We start from the raw sequence: 19,803 nt of genomic DNA on the forward strand, positions 1-19,803 counted from the left end.
ACTTTTGCTTTTAACCAAAAATCGAGACTGTTTTATGGTGTTATATTTGTATAGCGCTTTTCCACCTTTCAATGCGCTCAAAGCGCTTTACACTACATCGCCATCCACCTACTGGTGACACAGCACCAGGAGCAATGTGGGATTCAGTATCTTGCTCAAGGATACTTGTCCCCCAACTTCTGGGTTGGAGGACAACTACTCTACCACTGAGCCACGCCATCCCCAACATTTTACGTTTTACATTCATATCTATAAAGAATTCAGGGATTTAAGCATTCATTCACAAGAATTTTCAACTAAAAAAGCTTTTTGCGCTGATAAGGCTGCACCACAGTGGTTTAAAGACTGGCAGCGCATTTGACATATTTACGTAAAATAAATGCAAGCTGCCCGGTTCTTGCTCTTTTAACAAAGAATCAAGTCGGTTTTACGTACAGTACATATCTATAAAGAATTCAGGGATTTACGCATTTATTCACATGAATTTTCAACGTACAAAGCTCTTTGTGGTGATAAGGCGGCGCCACAGTAGCTCAAAGACTAGCAGCACATTCGACATATTTACTTAACCCCGTTTTTTTGGGTTTTTTTTTGCTTTTAACCAAAGATCGAGACTATTTTACGTCCATATCTATATAGAATTCAGGGATTTACGCATATATTCACAAGAATTTTCGACATAAAAAGCTATTTGTCCATGTTTCCACTTGGTCAGCTTTGACGGAGATAGGCCCCCTATTAATCGGCCCCGCGCCCCATGTCCCGTCAATATACACTCACCAGCCACTTGAGTAGGTACACCATGCTAGTAATGGGTTGGACCCCCTTTTGCCTTCAGAACTGCCTTAATTCTTCGTGGCATAGATTCAACAAGGTGCTGGAAGCATTCCTCAGAGTTTGGTCCATATTGACATGATGGCATCACACAGTTGGTGCAGATTTGTCGGCTGCACATCCATGATGCGAATCTCCCGTTCCACCACATCCCAAAGATGCTCTATTGGATTGAAATCTGGTGACTGTGGAGGCCATTTGAGTACAGTGAACTCATTGTCATGTTCAAGAAACCTGTCTGAGATGATTCCAGCTTTATGACATGGCGCATTATCCTGCTGAAAGTAGCCATCAGAAGTTGGGTACATTGTGGTCATAAAGGAATGGACATGGTCAGCAACAATACTCAGGTAGGCTGTGGTGTTCCAACAATGCTCAATTGGTACCAAGGGGCCCGAAGAGTGCCAAGAAAATGTTCCCCACACCATTACACCACCACCACCTGCCTGAACCGTTGATACAAGGCAGGATGGATCCATGGTTTCATGTTGTTGACGCCAAATTCTGACCCTACCATCGGAATGTCGCAGCAGAAATCGAGACTCATCAGACCAGGCAACGTTTTTCCAATCTTCTATTGTCCAATTTCGATGAGCTTGTGAAAATTGTAGCATCAGTTTCCTGTTCTTAGCTGAAAGGAGTGGCACACGGCGTGGTCTTCTGCCTCAAAGTTCGACGTACTGTGCGTTCAGAGATGCTCTTCTGCCTACCTTGGTTGTAACGGGTGGTTATTTGAGTGACTGATGCCTTTCTATCAGCTCGAACCAGTCTGGCCATTCTCCTCTGACCTCTGGCATCAACAAGGTATTTCTGCCCACAGAACTGCTGCTCACTGGATATTTTTTCTTATTCGGACCATTCTCTGTAAACCCTAGAGATGGTTGTGCGTGAAAATCCCAGTAGATCAGCAGTTTCTGAAATGCTCAGACCAGCCCTTCTGGCACCAACAACCATGCCACGTTCAAAGTCACTCAAATCACCTTTCTTCCCCATACTCATTCTCGATTTGAACTGCAGGAGATTGTCTTAGACCATGTCTACATGCCTAAATGCACTGAGTTGCCGCCATGTGATTGGCTAATTAGAAATTAAGTGTTAACGAGCAGTTGGACAGGTGTACCTAATAAAGTGGCCGGTGAGTGTATATATGAAGTCTATGCCTGGTTGGTCTAAAAGCATTCATAAAAATAATTACTCTCTGAATGCTGAGCAGCTTTAAAAAGCTTTCTCAGCTTACATTCCTCAACGTGCAAAATCACTTATCTGTCCTTCAGCTGTAACCATAGAATTAGCGTGCTTGCTTAATTTGAAAATGAACTATGAGGGTGTTGAGTTTCTCCATGCCAGTAAATGGTGCCTTATGTTTCACACATCCGCTCAAAAAGACTGCGAGTAGTCAAGAACCCGAAGAAAGACGTGCTTCATTTTAGTGAGCTGATGTCGTACATGATTGCCGTGACTACTGTCATCTCTCCGTAACACTTGAAAGTGACGAGAGGGGAAGTCCATCTTGCGTGACACCTGTCTACAGTTAGGCTTTCTGTCAAGGGCGTTTCGCATGACTCTCACTGTATCATTGAGTGCAATGCACAGGCCATATTAATAGAAGGCTCTCTGCTCTGTTAAGCTATTTAAAACATCCTCGGGCTGCATATATTTCTCAGCTCACTTACTAAACTATGGAATAAGGCTATAGGCATGTCAACATTCAGCACCACCTGTAGACACTTACTTGGAGAAGTCGAACTTTGGAAACCTGATGAAGTTCTTAATGTAAACGGTGAAGTTCTCAGCTTGGCTCAGTAATGGCACTCTGCAAAGAAAGGAAGTGGAACAGTTGCTTCATATAGGCTGTATCTGTAAAAAATAGACGGTGTGAAAATGTCTTGAGGTACTCACGTGGGTCTCTTGCTGTATTCTACAGGACACCAGGCATGGATCTCACAGGTCCCGGTGCTGTTTATACACAAGCCTGTTTTAATCCCTGATGGAGAGAACAAAGATTCTTGGCATGTTCGGCCTTAGAGGGCATGTTCGGCCTTAGAGAGGTGATTCCTAAATCATTACGGTGTGAAATGGTGATGGATAAATGCAGGGGCGAAGGTTTGGGATCAACATTGGTGGGGACGATATGGCGTAACCAGAACGTACACGTTTTGCTGGTGACGGGACATTTGTAATTATCACTGCACAATAAATCTGTATTGACTTGACAAAAAGGAACATTTTGAAAACTGCCCAAAAAAATGTCTGGATTTTACGAGCAAATTTAAATTGCATTATTTGAACATCACTAAAATAATCCATAATCTGCTTTTGTCCACAAGCACAGCCAAACTCAACAAAAACATGAAAGCTCCTGTGGGCTGCTTTAAGACCACATACATGTCCCACAGTTTATTTCACGTCAGCTGTAGAAAACACATAAAGGAGGACACACAGAGTTTTGCAGGTTAGCAAGTTCACACAGTTTAATGTTATGTTAACTCTGATGCAGATTGGACTTTCAGTTGCAAAATTAATGGTGTGTTCCTCACTTCCACAACATTGAAGTCTTTTTACATTTCTTACAGTGGCTGCTGCTGGCTGAAAAAAACCTTCTAATAATAAAAAAATAATTTAAAGGTGGGGTCAGTTACAACAATTAAAACGTGGGGAGAAAATCTAAATGGCCTATATAACTGAAGTAATTCTATAACGCAAATAAGGTTGCTTAAAAGTTGGTGGGGACAATTTGTGCATCCTGAAAAGTTGGTATAGTGTTTTGTCCCTCTGTCCCCTATGCAAACCTACGCTAATGGATAAACGGCAAACGGCATTGTACATAAAATTGTGTGGCTTTGAGTTTCAAGCAAGCAATTGGGAGGACTGTTTTAATGTTTTTTTTATTTGCCTTTGATGATGCAAGTTGTCCAATGCATTTTAAATGAGAGGGGTGAATGAAAAAAAAATTCAAAAGTGATTGGACGTTTAAGCGCCGTCAATTTCAGCCAATGAGTTAAGGTACGGACAAAAGAAGCCACAAAATTGGTAAACAGCCAGCCCTGATGACTCCAGCCCACGACATCACTCGCTAAGTGTGTTTGAATGGGACTTTTGGCTTAATTGAGGAGACACTTTCTTAATGGCAGTTTTTCGATTTTTCACGGTATTTGCAATTTAAAAAAAAAAAAATCTTATATTTTTTTCTCCACAGAAGGTCTTGTCTTAAAACATTAAACATAATAATGATAAACTATGGCACTGTTTTGCCCAATTTGGGTTACATCACTGATGTAGCAACTGAACTAAACTCCTAACCCTGTGTATTGTATCTTTTAAACTCATTCATTTAAATAGTGAATGATTTTTGGCAATAAATAGTAGTGATGCACGATAATACATTTTTCAACCGATACCGATAACCGATAATTTCCTCCTCATTCCTACCGATAACTGATAATGTCAAGCCGATAATTCTATTAAAAGATTTATGTAAAATTTTAAACAAAAGAAAATATTACTGTGCAAAAATATAATTTATTGCTCTTTTTTTTTCAACATAAAATATGAACAAGTCGTCAATTCCAACATCTAAATAATGACATTGTCTGACATTGTGTAATGGTAAACTTCTGGCAACAATTACTTTCAGAGTAAATACCTAAGTTGCACAAAAATGCCTTTAAAAGTAAGCTATTCCTAACATAACATTAATACACTGCAAAACACACTTCCTTAAAACTAGTCAGTTTTAAGTGTAAATCTATTGGAACTAAGTGAAATTATCTGCCAGCGCTTCAGGTGTATTTCTCTCAGATTTCTTGGAAGAAAAATAGCTAGCTGAAAATATTCTTAACAGCCTTATTTTAAGCAATACATTATTATACTTAATCCTAAAAAAAACTTGGAAGAAGAAAAGATTTTGAATATTTGTGGCTACAGAATATTATTGTTATTTCATTACAACAGGAATGTGCATATTTAAATTAATAAGTGTTAATAAGTGCCACTAAAAAGTTTAGATTATCTACTGTGACAGTAATTCAGCAGACAAATAAATTAAATTAATTTGAAAAGTGATTGCTAATGTTATATGCTTTGTTGCACACTGTGAAAATGATTAACTCAAAAGAGCGAGATGTCATGTACCCATTCTGCAGCACTTTGTTTACATTTGCGGCACTCACGAGTCGCGACATTCGCTTTACAGCAGCTAAACTGATAAACGGCAGTACTATTTGGATGCAGTTGGAGCTCGCATCTCCGTGCGTGTTGTTTTGTGCCTGAGTTTTGTTAAGCCGAAAATAAAGGCAGCATTACAAAGTCATCTGACCGCTCGTCATTTTACATACTGAATGGATTATTGAGGGGCTGACTTCGTTTTCTCCATGTTTAAATTATCATCTAACCACTGTGCCGTCATGATAAGCTTGCTTACTGGACATCACTTTTCCAAATGTAGTGGTGAAAATGTGATTGGCATGTTTTTCATGAAGAATGGTGGTTGTATAAACTGCATTATTTTTTTATCCAGGGCTTTGGCTCTCGGGTCATTTCGGTTAAAAAAAAAAAATCTCGTCTCGTCTCGGCGGCGGCTACGTTCGTACCGGATAATCCGCCCGCACCGGCCGGTTTGCCGCGGCGTATTCGGGGCCTGGCTCTGCTCACACGCCGTGAGGGAACGCTCGAGAAACCGGGGTGTTCGCCGGAGGTCCTGAAGCTGGGGAACCGGGCTCTGCCCGCCCCGCCAACGGCGAGGCGGCGGCGGCCTGCCGGACCGGCCAGAGCGGCGGGCTCCGTCGGAAGACGGCTACTTGCCGACTATCGGTCTCCAGTTGTGCCGGTGTTTAGCCTTAGATGCGAGTTTACCACCCGCCTTGGGCTGCTTTCCCAAACAACCCGACTCTGTATCGTCACAAGCCCCTAGTTTAACTTAGTGTTTACAATAGCTTTAGCATTCCCGCTAGCAGCAGCAGCCTGGTATTCGTTCCAAAAATCTTTGTGATGCAGTTTTAATTGGATGCTTGGTTAGTGGTTTTGAATGAGGACGCTTTCTTTCGGCCTCATGGAACTTCTGCGGTACATGTTTCGCAAATGGCGAGAGCGTCGTTTTTTTAGTAACAGCCGCCATAATCAACTATTTCTTGTCGTGTAACTCCACCTCCTCAACCCCTCCTCCCTCAGGGGCTTCAGAGAGGGGAGGGGTTGAGGAGGCGGCGTGCTGAATTCTTCGGTTGTGCACATTTGGAGGCTAAATCAAGTATATAATTATCGGATTGCATTATCGGTTGGATTTTTTATTATCTGGATTATCTGTGTGACGTCATAATTGCCATTATCGGCCGATAATTATCGGCCACCGATATTATCGTGTATCTTTAATAAATAGTTCTTACCATGTCCTGCTATGACAGTCTCTCCTTCAATGCAGTCATCATCGCTAAGACACTGCCCGTCGGGTACTTTGAAACTCTGTGATTTGGGGGAAAAATTGAGTGATGCAAATGTAAATGATTTACTGTCGATCATGACAGAATTAGCTGATGTACTCTGTCTGACTACATGAAATGCTACAAGAAATATGGTAAAAGCCTAAATTCTTCTGGTACATGCATATCTCTAATAGAATTGGAGTAAAAACAAGAAAATAAGACTGACATTTCTAATAAACTCTAAAAAAAATTTTTTTTTTTAAAACACACAAAACAACTGAATTAATATTAAATGAGTTAATTTCTAGTAGACATCCAATCCATTTGAACTGTGACAGTGTAGCAGCAAATGTTTATTCGTTGCCAGCCATCCAACTTCAAATAGAGTTGATGTCTAGCATACTCACCTCTGCACAGAAACCCAGTCTCTGATTGGGGGTCTCGATGTAATTTGTTACCACGAAGAAAACCTGTTCACCCTGCACAATGCAATCAGGAGTTTAGTCATTCTGATGAAGAAAGAAAAGGTTAAATGAATTACACTCTGAGGAAAATCAATGCTGTTAAATCTATTTAGGCAGCTGCTGCTGCTAATGGACATGCACCCAAGTCATAATCCATCTTGACAAGAAGCACATTGATGAAGGTTCTGATAGTCTACTAAAGGAGATTTTAGAATACATTACATTTGGTGGAATGACGTAGTCCTCCGAGCTCCAGAGGTGAAGCCCGCTCTCGGAGTTGTTGGTCAGAGTGACACCTTTGAGCTTGGTGATGACAGAGGACTGGATGGCCTCCTCTCTCTCTTGGTAGCCCTTCTTCATGACAAACACCCACCTAAGGCACAGAATTAACTGTAAAGTACATAAGGGAGGAGCCATTTTCTTTTGTTTGTGTGCCACAGAATGATTAAAAGAAACTCTGAAGACTCTGCAACGATACGTAGTGGTGAAGAAGGAGCTGAGCCGAAGGGCGAAGCTCTCGATTTACCAGTCTATCTACGTTCCTACCCTCACCTATGGTCACGAGCTATGGGTCGTGACCAAAAAAACAAGATCCCGGATACAAGCGGCCGAAATTAGTAGTGCTGCAATGATTAATCAATTAATTAAAGTAATTCGATTAGAAAAAAGATACAAATTAAATTATGGCGCTTTGAGTATTTGTTTAATTAAATTGGCATCGTAATGGTTTGTTTTGAAAATATTTTCATTTAGGATACAATACCCTCTAGTAGCAACAGTGAATATGATATACCGGTAACTCATTTCACATGGCTGAATCCAGCTGCTCTCTGTTAAGACCAACATAAGCTAGGTTTTTGTTTTTGTTTGAGCTTATGTTTTTTTAGGGCTGTCAAAATTATCGCGTTAACGGGCGGTAAGTAATTTTAAAAATTAATCACGTTAAAATATTTGACGCAATTAACGCACATGCCCCGCTCAAACAGATTAAAATGACAGCACAGTGCAATGTCCACTTGTTACTTGTGCTTTTTGGAGTTTTGTCGCCCTCTGCTGGCGCTTGGGTGCGACTGATTTTATGGGCTTCAGCACCCATGAGCATTGTCTATAACTTGTATTAACATTTATCTTTTAAGAACTACAAGTCTTTCTATCCATGGATCGCTTTAACAGAATGTTAATAATGTTAAAGCAGTTTTGTTCATTTATTGTTATAATTAACAAATATACAGTACTTATGTACCGTATGTTGAATGTACATATCCATCTTGTGTCTTATCTTTCCATTCCAATAATAATTTACAGAAAAATATGGCATATTTTATAGATGGTTTGAATTGTGATTAATTACGATTAATTAATTTTTAAGCTGTAATTAACTCGATTAAAAATTTTAATCGTTTGACAGCCCTAGTTTTTTTTAATGCATTCGTAATTTAGTTTATAGGTATATTTAACCTTTTTTGTGGGAATGTGTGTTTAACCAATTTGTAAAGAGCATAGTAAAAAATATATTTTTTAAAGAATGTTTGCATTTTATTGCATTTAAGCTAGCAGACTTCTGCTACCGCAAGGGCCAGGGCATAACAGCCAGCCTGAGCGGGGGAAAGAGGGAAAAGAAAGAGGGGGAAAATGGGAGAGAAAATGAAAAAAATTGGGCGAATGTCCACGAAAACAGCAGAAAAGACGAAAAGAAGTCAATGGGAGGACGGGGGTGGGATGCGTCACCAGCTGGAATCGAACCACCGCTAGCCAGAACAGTGGTGACTTCCTGTCACTTTTTTTTTTTTCAATCAAACTTTATTCCTTCACACATTACGTCAGCGGTGACTTAAGGCCCAAGTACACCGCATGCGTGATCATTGCGTTTGCGTTCCGACTCCGGCAAAAAATAGCGCCGGAGCCAATCCGTTCCCATTATATCCTATTGTTCAACGTATACCGGCCGCGTCAGTGCTCCGGCTTGACTGCGTACCACCTCCGGCGTGCCGCATGCCCGCCGGATGGTATAGGCTATTTTCTATTTTTGCCGGACACGCATCCGGCAAAATGGGCGGAGCTGGGCCTGGACGTAACAACCCAGGTGCCTAATCACGGTTTAAACACGAGCGAAGATGGATGATGAGCGCTTCATCATGGAGGTGGAAACCCACAAAATAATTTATGATGCAGCAGATCCTTTCAATAAGGACAATATAAAAAAGGAAGCTGCAAGGTGTCCTATTATGTGTGTTTTTCTGTCCCGATCTCATCATGATGCAGTCATGTCTGTCTCTTAATTCCAGATTAACTAAAATATAATGCAAAGAAAATATGTGCTCTCTCTCTGCTTCTCTGATGAATATAGACTCCGTGTGTTTTTCGTTGTTTTAAATGGCACACTATCGCGCGCGATCACGCGAGAGCTCACGGGGGAGGGGGGGGACGAGGTTGGCGGACCGCAGCCGTGCAGCAGCCGGTATGATTTGCCTGTTTTTGACGGACTGCGTGGCACGCAGGCAACACTGAACCGGAACGCAAACGCAACGATCACGCATGCGGTGTACTTGGGCCTTTACAGTCACATGTTGTTGTTGTTTTTTTTTAAACAATCAAATCTTTAATTATTAACAATACGTCATCAGATTTTGTTTTGTTTTGTGTGTTTGTTTGGGGCCTAAATGTATGTAGTAGTAAGGAGGAATTTCAATTGCAATTACACACACAAAGAAAACTATGATTGTAAAGTAATGTATTAAAGAAAATGTTCACAATGTTACATTAACGTAAAAATGAGATTTATGTATCTCCACCATTATGTCATTTTAAACACATAACAGTTATTCATGTCCACAAATATAACACTAATAACAACTGGAAATTCTTCAACAACAAAAATAACATCACATATGTCCAAAAATATGGATTTTACATTGTGAGAAAAAAGTGGGAATTATTCACAACACGAACTATTTACAACATGCAAATTTTAAACACATATTTAAAATATAAAAAGCAAAAAATCACACAAGCAAAATAAACAATATTCAGTTTTGAAGAAATGTCAATGTTTGAATGTTTATTAATTATATTTACATTGTGAGCATGTTCCTCCACTCCTCTATGGTTTTGCCAGAAGCAGGACAGTACCATATTCCCTTTACCTGGCTGTGACCTGTGGTGCGGTTTTTTTGTTTGTTTGTTTTTTTTACACATTTTTGGCATTTGTACTCATGGTTTTCTCTAAACCGCCTTTTCTTTGGGGCTTCCCCCCTTGCCTCTCGCTCCTGGTCTTCAAGCGCGACCCTTTTTAGTCTCCACTAAAGTATGCTGCTCGTCTCCAATGGGGCCACGCTCGTGATTGGCTGCGCCGACTTGGACTTGGTTGGCGCTATTCTTCAGCACTCGCTCGTGACTGGCTGCGCTGACTATGACACACTCGCCGGTCATCTTCGCATTTACTCGTGATTGGCTGTGCTACGTCGACCCGCTCGCTCCATCCGCTCTCTCGATTGGCACTCATGCCTTTCCCCCGCGGAAGTGTTAGCTTTAGTTACGAAAAACATTCGGATATATCGGACAGGCATTAGGAAACGTTATGATATGTTAGGATTACTTTAGGATACGTCAGGATACGTTAGGTATACGTGGGCAGGCCAATCGCCGCAAGGTGCCGCAAAGTTAGCCAATTGTTCTTTGTTGTACTTAGATCCTCATGTATTCATTTTTCTATACGGTTTGAGGCTCAGCTCAGGTATTCAATTTTTTTTATACTCATCCGAATACTCGATTAGTCGACTACTAAAATAATCGATAGCCGCGGCCCTAGAAATTAGTTTCCTCCGCATGGTGTCCAGGCTCTCCCTTAGAGATAGGGTGAGAAGCTTGGTCATCCCGGAGGGACTCGGTCTCAAGTCACTACTCCTCCACGTTGAGAGGAGCCAGCTGAGGTGGGTCGGGCATCTGGTTCGGATGCCTCCTTGACACCTCCCTGGAGAGTTGTTCCGGGCATGTCCCACTGAGGGGAGGCCCCGGGGATGACCCAGGACACGCTGGAGAGACTGTCTCTCGGCTGGCCTGGGAACGCACCTTGGTACCTCGCCGGAGGAGCTGGTTGAAGTGACTGGGAAGAGGGAAGTCTAGGCTTCCCTGCTAAAGTTGCTGCCCCCGTGACTCGACCCCGGATTAAGCAGCAGATAATGGATTGATGGATGATTAAAAGAAACTTTTATAACTGTGGTCCTCTATTTTGATGATATCTGTTTTTTATAAGAAAAGCAGCAAGGTTCAAGATGGCTATCTTTCCTCTTTGATTGAACCAAAGAACAAAAAACAAGGTGCAGTTCATATGCCTACTAGCAATAGCAAAAAGTTCTTTATGGTTATTCTTCCTTAAAGTTTGCACCCATTTTTTAACCACAACTTGGCCATTGTTGGGACACGAATTGATGTTGCATGCTTTCGGGCCTGTCTGCCTCTCTGCTTGCCGTTTCAGGCCTGCCTACCTTGAAGGTGCATCTCCAGTTTTCACTTTGGATAACCAGTTTAAGAGTGTCAGCAAAATATGTTGGTGTCTGTTTGAAATTTGCTCAAACAGTCAGACTGAAGACTGATCGGTAATTTTAACTTATTACCAACGCAGGTAAAGACATTCACAGAATACACCCTTAGTCCAAGGTTTTGAGACTCTTTCTCATTCATCTGACCAGTGAAAAGTCTCAAAACCTTTGAGCGTGAGTGTATGTGTTGTTGTACCAATAGTAAAAGAACATTTATATTGATAAGAATTAAATCATTGGCTGCCACTGACGGTGCTAGACATGCAACTCATTTGATAGGGGAGGGCTGGCAGCGAATGAACAAATGTGTCATTGCCACCCTCCCATTTCAAATAAATTGGACGTCTACGAGTGATAAACTTGTTTAAATTTAAAGCAGAATGAGTTAATGGCAAAGCACATTCACCACATTGTTGTGATGTCACGTACTACATTGTTTGACCATAGTTTTCTTTGACGGTTTAATAAGAACTTAATATAAAACACACACATGCACATGCTCTGCCACTTTAACAGAGCAAAGCAAAGGCACAGGACTTTCACAGGCACAACTATTTTTAACTTTGTGAATCACTTTGGGGAAGGTTAGTTTAGGCAAAGGCACCCTTGGACAGAAACAATAGAGCCAGCACATGATTATGCACCTTACCCGATTATGTATCCAAGCACAGCCAGTTGGTAGATTCGAAAAAGTATTCCGATCTTCCTGTTCTCGGCGATAACATATTTTTCTGTCTTGTAATTGAGGAGGGAAAAAAAGAAGGTTCCCCAGCCGGCCATGTCGTTGGTTATGTGAGTTACTGAGCGAGCTACACCATGCAGCGCATGTCCCCTCCTCAGCTGGTTGACTCGTCAGGGCCACTGTCACTCTGCGCGCTCCTACAACATGCCTGAAGGCAACATGAGCACACGTCATGGTCGACCAGCAGCCTTGTAGATGATTATACTCTACCAATGAAACATAATTCAGTATTTTTATATGGGTGTGTGGGGGTGGGATAAAAAAGTTTATTTATCAGGGGTGTGTAAATGGAAACGAATCAAAAACATGAACATATATTTAACTTAAATATACAGTATTTATATTTCTGCTCACATAATTAACACATACAAGAATAAAGCTATTAGTAAAGATAGTGAAAGAAAGCGACAGTGGATATGAAAAGTCTACACACCCCTTTTGAAATGACAGGTTTTTATGTCAAAAAATTTTTTGACAAACTAAAAAATCTGATTTGACAGCACAAGTAAGAGAGCTTTGCAGCATTAAAGATAGTAAATCATCCACTGCCATTTACGGCAATAGATGTCCAGCTGCCAGTGAGTTAAATTTTGCACTCACCTGGCTGTGCCATACATTAGTCTTTCCTGTCAACCCCCTTGGATGTCTAGCGCTGTCAAAATAAGGAGTACAAAAATATTACAGCATCAAGTACGATAATGACACTACTATATGTCACACCTACGTCCCACCTCTACACATAATACTTTTTACTAATGTAGAGCAGAGGTGGGTAGTAACGCGTTACATTTACTCACTTTTGTAGATTTGTGAAGAAACGCTACTCCTACTCCGCTACTTTAGGCTACGCTAGGCGTTACATTTTTCCTCTTTATTCTACATATTAGATTTTACGTCTTTTTTTTTTTTTTTTTGCCAGGGATGCCAACAGTAACTCAACCAGTTTCTCCAATGAGACGTTGCGACACTAACCACATGACTCCATTATACCAATCAGACTCAAGTTAGCTGTTCTATGATCACGCCGGCCAGTTCAATCACGTGGGATCTTTAAAGCACCATAAAAAAACTACAGTGCTGGCCAAAAGTATTGGCACTCCTGCAATTCTGTCAGACAATGCTCAATTTTTCCCAGAAAATGATTGCAATTACAAATGCTTTGGTAGTAATATCTTAATTTATTTTGCTTGCAATGGAAAAAACACAAAAGAGAATGAAAAAAAAAAAAAAAATCATGATCATTTTACACAAAACTCCAAAAATGGCCTAAAACTCAGCCTAATACTTGGTAGCACAACCTTTAGACAAAATATCTGCGAACAACCGCTTCCGGTATCCATCAATGAGATTCTCACAATGCTCTGCCGGAATTTTAGACCATTCTTATTTGACCAACTGCTCCAGGTCTCTGAGATTTGAAGGGTTCCAAACTGCCATTTCCAGATCTCTCCACAGGTGTTCTATGTGATTCAGGTCTGGACTCATTGCTGGCCACTTTAGAAGTCTCCAGTGCTTTCTCTCAAACCATTTTCTAGTGCTTTTTGAAGTGTGTTTTGGGTCATTGTCCTGCTGGAAGACCCATGACCTCTAAGGGGGACCCAGTTTTATCACACTGAGTCCTACATTATGCTGCAAAATTTGCTGGTAGTGTTCAGACTTCATAATGCATGGTCAAGCAGCCCAGTGCCAGAGGCACCAAAGCAACCCCAAAACATGCTCAATGTGGTACACACAAGGACAAGGGACAGAGGTTGCATCAACTTTAATCCATTTTAACTGGCTGCAAGTGTGATTTAGTCATTGCCACCACCTGTTATGTGCCACGAGTAAATAACAGGTGCTATTAATTACACAAATTAAAGAAGCATCATATGATTTTTCAAAGGGTGCCGATATTTTTGTCCGGCACTTTTTTGGAGTTTCGTGTAAAATGATAATGATTTAATTTTTTGTCATTCTCTTTTGTGTTTTTTCATTGCATGCAACATCAATGAAGATATTACTACCAAAGCATTTGTAATTTCAATCATTTTCTGGGAGAAATTGAGCATGATCTGACAAAATTGAAGGGGTACCAATACTTATGGCCAGTACTGTAGGTACCGTATTGGCCCGAATATAAGACGGCCCTGATTATAAGACGACCCCCTCTTTTTCAAGACTCAAGTTTGAAAAAAGACTTTTTGAACACCAAATTGTTTTATATACAGTAAATAATTACAGTACATCTGAAACAAATGATTATAACAATATATTTGAGAGAAAAAGACATTTAAATACAAGAGAGACAAAACATTTAAATATGTAAACTAAAGTGCAATCACATTCGTAAATGAATGGCTTTTGGTTTTTGAAATGTAAATACACCAATCTATTGTGATAAAACAACAAAATTGCAATAAGTGCAATAACCATCAAGTGAGGTCTAACTGTAACTGTAGTCTTGAAACAAATCTGAATAAGGAAAAACATTGCAATAAAATAATGCAAACTGGTTAAACTTGATAGAAGCTGAGATCTGTCATGACAGAAAATTACTCCTCAAATTCAGCATTCGCTTCAATGATATCTGGAGCCATCTAGCGTCGTGAATGGGTGTAATGTCTAGACCGTGAATATAAGACGACCCCCACTTTTTTAGTCCTATTTCAATGCAAAATCCACCGTCTTATATTCGGGCCAATACGGTATTTGACAGAGAGCACTGCCGTCAAAGCGTGGATTTTAATCTCGCTCCCATTTTTTATTTGGCACCAACTGAACACGGAAAACCGCAGACATGATCCTTTTTGTTACATAATAGGAATTGTTTTCACTAGAGGGCACTGATGCTCTTTGGATGTATAATGCTTAATTTCTGTAGATTTTTTTTCTTTCGCCAGAATTCAATGCTTTTTTGTGTGTTTCTTTTGCTTAATGTGATTGTATAACATGTTATAGTACATTATAATAATAACAGTTCATATAGATAACTTTGTGCTGAGAAAAAAAATATTGTTTAAAAAATATATCATAAGCAGTTACTCACAATGTTACTCATTACTTGAGTGTTTTTTTTTTACCAAATAAATTTTCTCTTGTACTTCAGTACATTTTTTGGATTACTACTTTTACTTAAAGAGCATACGACAGGAGAAAAAAAGTCTTAAATGGCATTAGTATGTGAATTAGAATCATATTTTGAGACGATTCGACTATATACAACAATTTAGCAAAGCGCAGATGACGAGAAATTAGTCTTTTAATCTGCCGGTTAGCCACGCCTACCATTATAGGGCTTTAGCGTCCCCAAAAGGTGGATGACGTCAGCAGTAGACTGGCCTCATCGGTTTTACTATTCAGCCTATTGAGGGGGAATTATTCAGAACGAGGAAAACGCGACGAAGAGAGCCGCAAAATGTCATATTTTCAGTCTCTCTACTCCAATATTTTTACAGGATATTCTTTTTATCCAAGTATTTTCCCCCAATAGCTATATAAATGGCTTGAGAAGGACCAGTCAGCCCGTCGAGGGGGAACTATTCACAACGAGGAAAACGCGATGAAAAGAGCTGCAAAATGTCATTGTTTCTGTCTCTTTACTTCAGTATTTTTACAAGATATTCTTTTTATCCAAGTATTTTCCCCAATTGCCCAATAAATGGCATGGTCATGACAAATAACAGTCTTGTGCTAAATGGAATATGAAATAATAAAAATGCATTTCTTCAGGACGACTTGGCAAAGTTACTCCATAATGGTCAAAACTGTCGACTTCACCTTTACTGTCGCACCTCCCGAACGATATTTTATGACACCTAAATCGGACATATGTCATTTCCCTGTCCCGTCTTCGGAGAATGTAAACAAACCAAAAGGCGTGACAGCTAGCCGACATGCTAACCCGAACCGAGTGATGTTTCAAAGTCTTCGAAGCGGAAAATCACACATAACTAGCCTGGATTATTTGACATGACGACTGGGTTGTCGATTGTCTTTGTTGATCGGCACACCGCCCGGCGTAGAGCAATTTACAGTTCGTTCCCCGGAGGAGAGTGGCTGCAGTTGTTGTGCAGCTAACGTGCTGCTAATGTGCATGAGGAGAGCTTTTTACATGCCTATCAATGATCAAACGTAAGTAGTCCTTTAGTTAAAGAAAGTTTGTAGTGTTTACTTTGTAATCGCTGTATTCGTATTTGACATAATAAAAAACAAGATGTTTACTCACTTCCTCGTAAGTCCAATGGTCCCACAGTAAATATCCATGGTGAATGGAAACCTTTTGAAACTCCAAAAAGGCCCATACGCCTCTCCCTCATACAGAATGATTTTTCTGCAGCCGTTTGGCTGGTGTGATGCGAAAAATAAACGTATTAATCCGCAAAATCAGCTGAATCCTTCGTCCTCATACACAACAGTACGCTGTATAGTGAAGAGGACGTCTTCTACCGTACACGTCATAGCGCCCTCCTCCTCAATGCAAGACCGAAGCCGGAAGTCACTCATTTTCATGGCGCGGGATTCAAAAAACTAAATAAATATAGCGATCGCTTCCACACACATCCAAGCAGTCCATATCATGCAGGAGCATAAAATACCGCGTATATTATGAAATAAACATGCTTTTTCGTGTCACATGCACTTTAAGTAATATTATTTTGAAGTAACGCTTCTCTTCTTTGAGTAATTTTTTGGCTACTCTACTCACCCCTAATATACACATACAGAGTCAGGTTAGTTGAGCTGGTGGCACTTTACATACATTGAGAAAACACCGCTAGTGACAACTATTTCTTTCCTTTTGTTAATGTATTCCATTTGTCAAAATTCTGGTCATTAAAAACCATTACTAATTCAATCCCAGATATGCCAATTTCCTTTGCCATCTCCTGTCTAGTGTCTAATCAAAGTCCGGTGTTCACCACACAAACACAAAACAACCGTTTCACGGGAAGCGTCTACTCCAGTCTCCGATTACTGAGATCTTGCCAGAAAATCCCGGAAAAGGGGCTTTAGTGCCATTTTACATTCTTTCATGGGGTCAGACAAGTCAAAAAGATTTTTTATTTATTTATTATTTTTTTAAATCTAATGTCCCTAAAATCTAGATTTGATTGTAAGTGATGTAAATTATATTGTCAGTGTTAACGAATGCCAACGCTGGAGACTGAAAATGTACATTTGAAGTCTGGGAAAGAGGGAACTATTTTCATTGGTGCGGATGGATATTATCTATGACGTGGCAGAGCACATAAAGGAGTTTGCCGTGACTGCTTTATAGGTCGTTGAGTCGTTAGCAGCAGAAGACGCACTTTAACACAAAACCGTCAAGCTCACTCGCCACAATAATCAGGCCTTTATTGTAAGTAGTAACATAATTTGTTTTTAGTGACCTGTCTCCGGTTTAAATATTATGTTTCTGGGTTGTAAACATAGGCGGGTCTGATACTTGTAGGTACTGGTGGCTGTTATTTTCATGGTGGCGCATTTTAAAAAGTTCGACGATACCTGGGTGTGTACTTTGGATGAACGTACTACTATAAACGTTATTTACATGATAGCGTAGTTCAATTGACGTTTAGCAAAGTGTTTAGCCGTTAGCAATAGCAGTGACTCGGCATTTTTTAGCTGTAGCGTCCATTATGGGCGACTTCTACGTAACAAAAGGGAGTCAAGTCAACAAGGCCTCAAAATGGCGCTGTCGACTGAAATGATTGTAGTCGACCATCTTGCTGGAACAATTTTTTATTCCAATTACATTACATTTTTCACAAAACTGTTAAAAAGTCACCGTCACAAAAAAATACCGTAGTTATAATTTGCTAACATATGTTCTAAATTTTAGGTGTAAACATGCAGATCTTTGTGAAGACTCTCACTGGCAAGACCATCACCCTCGAGGTGGAGCCTAGTGACACCATTGAGAACGTCAAGGCTAAAATCCAGGACAAGGAAGGCATTCCCCCTGACCAGCAGAGGTTGATCTTTGCAGGAAAACAGCTGGAAGATGGCCGCACCCTCTCTGACTACAACATTCAGAAGGAGTCCACCCTCCATCTTGTCCTGCGTCTGCGAGGTGGCATGCAAATCTTTGTGAAGACCCTCACTGGCAAGACCATAACCCTCGAGGTGGAACCCAGTGACACCATTGAGAACGTCAAGGCCAAAATCCAGGACAAGGAAGGCATTCCCCCTGACCAGCAGAGGTTGATCTTCGCCGGTAAACAGCTAGAAGATGGCCGCACCCTCTCTGACTACAACATTCAGAAAGAATCCACCCTCCATCTTGTCCTGCGTCTGCGAGGTGGCATGCAAATCTTTGTGAAGACCCTCACTGGCAAGACCATAACCCTTGAGGTGGAGCCCAGTGACACCATTGAGAACGTCAAGGCCAAAATCCAGGACAAGGAAGGCATTCCCCCTGACCAGCAGAGGTTGATCTTCGCCGGTAAACAGCTAGAAGATGGCCGCACCCTCTCTGACTACAACATTCAGAAAGAATCCACCCTCCATCTTGTCCTGCGTCTGCGAGGTGGCATGCAAATCTTTGTGAAGACCCTCACTGGCAAGACCATAACCCTTGAGGTGGAGCCTAGTGACACCATTGAGAACGTCAAGGCCAAAATCCAGGACAAGGAAGGCATTCCCCCTGACCAGCAGAGGCTGATCTTTGCTGGCAAGCAACTTGAAGATGGACGCACCCTCTCTGACTACAACATTCAGAAGGAATCCACTCTCCATCTTGTCCTGCGTCTGCGAGGTGGCATGCAAATCTTTGTGAAGACCCTCACTGGCAAGACCATCACCCTCGAGGTGGAGCCCAGTGACACCATTGAGAACGTAAAGGCCAAAATCCAGGACAAGGAAGGCATTCCCCCTGACCAGCAGAGGTTGATCTTTGCTGGCAAGCAGCTTGAGGATGGCCGCACCCTTTCTGACTACAATATCCAGAAAGAGTCCACCCTTCATCTTGTCCTGCGTCTGCGAGGTGGCCAGAAATGAAAACAAAGTATTTATTTTCAAGTTAAAGTGCTGGCAGTTTCAAAGGTGTTTGCCACTATGACCAAATGTTCATTGCACATTGTTGGAATAAACTATTAAACCAGTCTTGTTTTTATTTTGTGTTCACAATGGCAAATGAAAAGGTGTAAAATATGTAAAGTCCAATTTGCTCTTTAAATTGGTAGATTTGGCAATATAAGGCGTATAGAATTTTTTTAATTATACAGTTAGCTGCAGGAGTGCATGTTTTAGATTGGATTACTTGTATTGACTTGGCATATACAGTGCCCTCCATAATTATTGGCACCTCTGGTTAAGACGTTTTTTAGCTTCTAATTTTTTTAAAATTCATATAATATGGGACCTTAATGGGGGGAAAAAATCCAACCTTCAATACAAGTGCATTTATTCAAGTGGGGGGGGGGGGGGGGGGGAATCTCACAAAAATATTTGACATCAAATAATGTGTGTCACAATTATTAGCACCCCGTGTGTTAATACTTTGTACAACCCCCTTTTGCCAACAAAACAAGGTCTGGGGACTGAGATGGCCATGGGAGGTGCTTGATTTTGTGTCTGGTGAACCATTTCTGTGTAGATATGGCCATATGTTTAGGGTCATTGTCTTGCTGAAAGACCCAGTGACGACCCATCTTCAGCTTTCGGGCAGAGGGCAACAGATTTTGATTTAAAATGTTCTGGTATTTCAAAGCATTCATGATGCCATGTACCCTAACAAGGTTCCCAGGGCCTTTGGAAGCGAAACAGCCCCACAGCATCACTGACCCACCCCCATACTTCACAGTGGGTATGAGGTGCTTTTCAGTATG

General features: G+C 40.9%; 2 protein-coding genes across 2 annotated transcripts in view; one reads left to right on the forward strand and one right to left on the reverse strand.

The window, feature by feature from the left end:
- The window catches only part of p2rx5 (purinergic receptor P2X, ligand-gated ion channel, 5), a 24,696-nt gene extending 12,543 nt beyond the window's left edge, over positions 1-12,153 (reverse strand). Inside the window, 8 exon segments of the mRNA XM_057821570.1 lie at positions 2,567-2,647; positions 2,734-2,818; positions 6,213-6,288; positions 6,656-6,727; positions 6,935-7,085; positions 11,900-12,043; positions 12,045-12,120; positions 12,123-12,153. Coding sequence (XP_057677553.1) covers positions 2,567-2,647; positions 2,734-2,818; positions 6,213-6,288; positions 6,656-6,727; positions 6,935-7,085; positions 11,900-12,043; positions 12,045-12,120; positions 12,123-12,153 — 716 coding nt within the window.
- A 5,038-nt stretch (positions 12,154-17,191) lies between these two features.
- Positions 17,192-19,077, forward strand: LOC130906272 (polyubiquitin-B). The gene is made up of 2 exons (XM_057820417.1): positions 17,192-17,333; positions 17,817-19,077. Exon 2 carries the CDS (start codon positions 17,825-17,827, stop codon positions 18,971-18,973), a length of 1,149 nt encoding a protein of 382 aa, XP_057676400.1. The 5' UTR covers positions 17,192-17,333; positions 17,817-17,824; the 3' UTR covers positions 18,974-19,077.
- The last annotated feature ends 726 nt before the right edge of the window (positions 19,078-19,803 follow it).

This window comes from Corythoichthys intestinalis, chromosome 18 (assembly GCF_030265065.1).
Source record: "Corythoichthys intestinalis isolate RoL2023-P3 chromosome 18, ASM3026506v1, whole genome shotgun sequence".
NCBI lineage: Eukaryota > Metazoa > Chordata > Actinopteri > Syngnathiformes > Syngnathidae > Corythoichthys > Corythoichthys intestinalis.